Here is a 4,348-nt window from a genome sequence, read left to right as displayed (position 1 = left end):
TAGCATCAAGTTTTTCTTTTGGCGACTGAATTAATATCTAAGCGAAAACTTAATGATGACAATAAAATAGAAAATGGGCATTCATAAATAATACAAATCAGGTTCTATTTAAAATTGTTTGGATGAAGAATAAATATAAACTAGCTCATATTATAAATATATTGTGCGACTTTTTAATAGCTTTAAATAAAGTCTAAAATGGCATGAAGAAAAAATATTTTGCGGCTGTTATTTTCAAAATTATAGGTGAATAGCATGGAAGTAAGCATGCAACATGCAGCAAGCATGGCTTCTGTCACGGCTCCGGCGCTGCGGGGCTCCGGCGGTCCCATGCGAGCTTATCGTCGCAGATGGTTTTCACGCTCACCACCGCAGCTTCGGCTTGCTGGCCGGCAGGGCCGGCCGGCCTCAGCCGCGGCGGCGAGCGTTAAAACTACCTGCGCCTCAGCTCGCAGGCCGCCTCGCCCCTCCGCGCCTACGGGTTTTTGAATTGCACTCTAGGGGTAGGGCAGACAAGACTACGTGGAGTCGGTTTTGCAGCGATTCGTTTTCGTCACTAACTTCAATTTTTAATATAATGTTTTTTTAATTGAAGGCTATAAATGGCAATATGCTAAATAAAATGAATCCAAATTAAATTTTACCATCTTCATAGTGCGCCAAGTGAGATAATACCACCGCACCTTCCGCCGTTTTCATGAAATTATGATACACAATATTAATAATTAACTCTTATTCCTTTTTATTGTACTCCTTTTAATATTTAGAGCTATCCACAAAGCGAAGCCTGAAACTGGGTTTTTAGTCGGCACGAAATAGTTGGTAACATATTATCTTTGCCATCCAACTAACATTATTAGTCGCCAAGTCATTATAAATAGCTCCTCACCTAATATTTCAATTGACTGGTATAGTTTATTTGCTACCCAAACGCAGCTGCTAGTTTTTAGTTTTTATAACACCCTTAATTTTGAACCTTACATATTATAATAGTAGCGAAAATATTTAATCGCTGGCAAGTTATTTTATTTGTTGCCAACATTTGTCGACTTTTAAGTTATTAGTCACCAGGAATATAATAAGCCTATCAAAAATAGATCAATGAAGACGGTCAAACGTGTTATAACTTATCAATAATTTACGCACACCTATAGCCCTATAGCCAAAAGGGTAAAGTTTCACAACTCTCATCTTGATACACATCCTCACGTTACCAATCAAACTCATATCGAAAAAAACAACATCAAAATAAGCACAAGTAAAATCGCCAATCGCAAAAAAGCGCAAAGCCACAATTCGCATGAGAAGCAAACGAAAACAACAGTAATTCAGGCGAAGTGAGGCGCGTTAGAAAATGAGCCCTCCCTTCGAGTCAGCGCTCAGCACCGCGGCCGCTGAGAGAGGGGCCCGTTAATAAAAACCTGCGCCGGCGCTCCTCCGTCAGTCGCGGCGAGCATCATATCAAAATGAGGACGCTGACTTTTACGGTGGGTGCAGTGTGTGAAGTGAACTTTAATCGTGATATTTTTTCGAAAAAATAGTGACTTTTTGCCCTAACATACATACGGTCGGGAAAAGTGTTCGCGAAAATTCAGTTTTCCGAAATTAGAATTACGGGTCTTTTTTATTTGGTGATTTAATTCTTTTTTTATTAAAAGCTTTATAGTTCGTTTTCAAGATTGCGGAATAACGAATTAAAAAAATTGTATCGGTGTCGAAAATTATTACGAAAACTTCCAATATAAAATAATATTTCACAAGCAATTAAAAATAAATTAAAGTGTTTAAAGAAACAAACAATAAATATAGAAGCTTGTGTGCTCCGTAAATAATTGCAATAATCCGCATAATTGAGCCGAGCCTCGATATACACTTAACGAGCTTACGCGTACCCGCCGATCATTCACACTTAACGCGATAACTTTAACTTATAAAAGCTCTACGACGATTTACTTAGTTACCGATTTACGGCAAAGAAACTTTAAAGTCAAAAGCACTTTTAGTTGATGAATTAAAATTATACTTAACATGGGATTTAAACTGATTAAAATTCAAACGTAGGTAATTGTAGTCTCTCACGTGAATTATAATTAACGAATGTACAATAAACCTGCGTATTTACATACACAGCTTACATAACGAGCGTAAGATGCAATACAATAAAAAATTTAAAATTATTCGTTAAAAAGTGAAACCGGTTGAAATACATCGAGCGTTTAAATACGAGTCTTATTGTTAATTGTTGTTCGCTTGTTGCAGATATGGGCGGTGCTGGCGTGCGCCGCAGCCCTGGCCGTGCCGCTGCAGGAGACGGCCAAGGACACCGAGTTGTCTCGGGACAAGCGCTCCCCCGGAGGTTGGCACTCTCCACCACCAGAGGGAGTGTGGAAGAAGAAACTCGTATGGAAAGAGGAGTGGAAGCAAATCTGGAAAACAGAAAAGAAACTGGTCTGGAAAACTGAATGGAAAAAAGAAAAAGTACCAGCTTGGAAAACTGAGAAAATACAACAGTGGAAAGAAGAACAAGTGCCTGCATGGAAAGTAGTCCAGAAACCAATCTGGAAGGAAGTGCAGGTGCCCATCTGGAAGGAAGTTCAGGTTCCAGACTGGAAAAAAGTATGGAAACCAGTTTGGAAGGAAATCCAAGTCCCACATACCAAGGAAGTACAGGTGCCTGCATGGAAACAAATCCACGTCCCTGAATGGGTTAAGGAAGGAGTACCCGGAGAGAAATACCTCGGCAAGGATCACCAAGGATGGGAGTACACCAGCCACGACCTGTGGAGGAAGAAGATGATCTGGAAGCCAGTGTGGAAGAAAGTCTGGAAGACAGAGCACAAACAAGAATGGGTCACTGAGAAGAAACTCGAATGGAAAGAGGAATGGAAACAAATATGGAGAACTGAGAAGAAGCAAGCGTGGGTCACCGAGAAGAAACAGGAATGGGTAGAAGAGAAAGTACAAATCTGGAAGACTGTTAAGAAGGAAGTCTGGGTACCCGTCCAGAAGAAGATCTGGGTAGAGAAGTGGAAGCAAGTGCAGGTCCCTGTATGGAAGTCCATTGAAGTCCCAGCGTGGAAAAAGGTATGGAAGCCCGTGTGGGAGAAGGTGTGGGTACCTATCCACCATGAGCACGAACACCACGGATGGGACTAAGATTAGGTAACCACCATTCATTGTAAATATTTTTTAGTCATTTGTTAACTATTTGTTACCGTCATATACCAATTTTTGTAAATATTTTTTATCTTTGATAAGTGCAAGGCGTGCGCGAAGGCGAATGCTTCAAGCGAGTGTCCAAAATTGTTTTAATTTCCAAAATTGCGAATGTGTTGTATTTGGCTTTGCGTGCGCCTTAACAAGTGATTTTTACATAATAGTTTGGTTCGTTTTAACGCAGTACACTTCCGTCTTCACGTCCATTGTTTTGGGCCGACAATGGGTTCCATCCCATGGTCGGTTCACTCATGTACATCTATGTAAGTTTAACACTTTCGAAACGATACAACCTGCAGATGTCACACAAATCGCGTTTGTATTCTTCTAAAGTGGTAAAAGAGGCTTTATTTTTATTGTTGTTTTGTCTGTTCAAAGACAATGTTTTATTTGATTGAGACTTTTGCTGATTTCAATTGTTTTTTTTTTAATATCGTCAACTGGTGCTGTCGTAGTGAAGTATGCAATTTTAATCAGCAGAAAAAATTGAATCGGACTAACATTAAAATATCTTTTTTAACACCTAAATTAAAATATATTTTAAATGTTTTTCTTGAATGAAAAATAATGATTTAAACAGTATTGTGAGTATTTTAATGTTAGTTCGTTCGCTAAAAGTTACCGGGTGCAAGTTCGAGTCTCGGCTGAGTTAAGTACAAGTTTGTTTTGTTTTTAAGTTTAAGTAATACACGAGTTATTGAGTATTAAAATTTTTGAATTTTATTTTCACCCTTTTTTAGTAAAGTCAGGGAAAATCACAAATCAGTGCAGATAAAGTACTTTATTTACTTCTACCTATACGACACAGATGGTATTTTTGTATAGCTACATTCAAAGCCAAACTAATATAGTAATAAAAGGTTTTTATCTTTTAAAAATAATTATGTCGACCACCATATTTCATTTTATTCGCAGTTTCTCAAAACATAAAAGCAGTTCGCTTTTCTTTACTGAAACTTATTACAACGATAAGTATCTTAATTAATTAAATCAAAAGATCTGTCAACCACTTCACCAAAGTACTTGACATAAGCTTTTTTAATAAATGAGGATTCACATTAAAAAATCTATAAATTTCACTTAAACCGGTTTAGACACACAGCTTTAGTGAAACAATTTAATAAACAGCCTG

At 38.0% G+C, this 4,348-nt stretch overlaps 1 protein-coding gene across 1 annotated transcript; it reads left to right on the top strand.

Moving 5' to 3' along the window:
• The first annotated feature begins 1,383 nt into the window (after positions 1–1,383).
• Positions 1,384–3,926, top strand: LOC110376560 (golgin subfamily A member 6-like protein 25). Its single transcript, XM_021335061.3, has 2 exons — positions 1,384–1,487; positions 2,260–3,926. Exons 1-2 carry the CDS (start codon positions 1,467–1,469, stop codon positions 3,154–3,156), a joined length of 918 nt encoding a protein of 305 aa, XP_021190736.3. The 5' UTR covers positions 1,384–1,466; the 3' UTR covers positions 3,157–3,926.
• The last annotated feature ends 422 nt before the right edge of the window (positions 3,927–4,348 follow it).

Source organism: Helicoverpa armigera, chromosome 1, assembly GCF_030705265.1.
Source record: "Helicoverpa armigera isolate CAAS_96S chromosome 1, ASM3070526v1, whole genome shotgun sequence".
In the NCBI taxonomy this organism is placed as follows: domain Eukaryota; kingdom Metazoa; phylum Arthropoda; class Insecta; order Lepidoptera; family Noctuidae; genus Helicoverpa; species Helicoverpa armigera.
The sequence above is the reverse complement of the archived record's forward strand: the minus strand, read 5'-3'. Positions and strand labels throughout refer to the sequence as shown.

Coding starts and splice junctions, on each gene's coding strand:
- LOC110376560 (XM_021335061.3), top strand. CDS start 1,467: ATGAGGACGCTGACTTTTACG. Junction 1,488..2,259: donor TGAGGACGCTGACTTTTACG/GTGGGTGCAGTG, acceptor CGCTTGTTGCAG/ATATGGGCGGTGCTGGCGTG.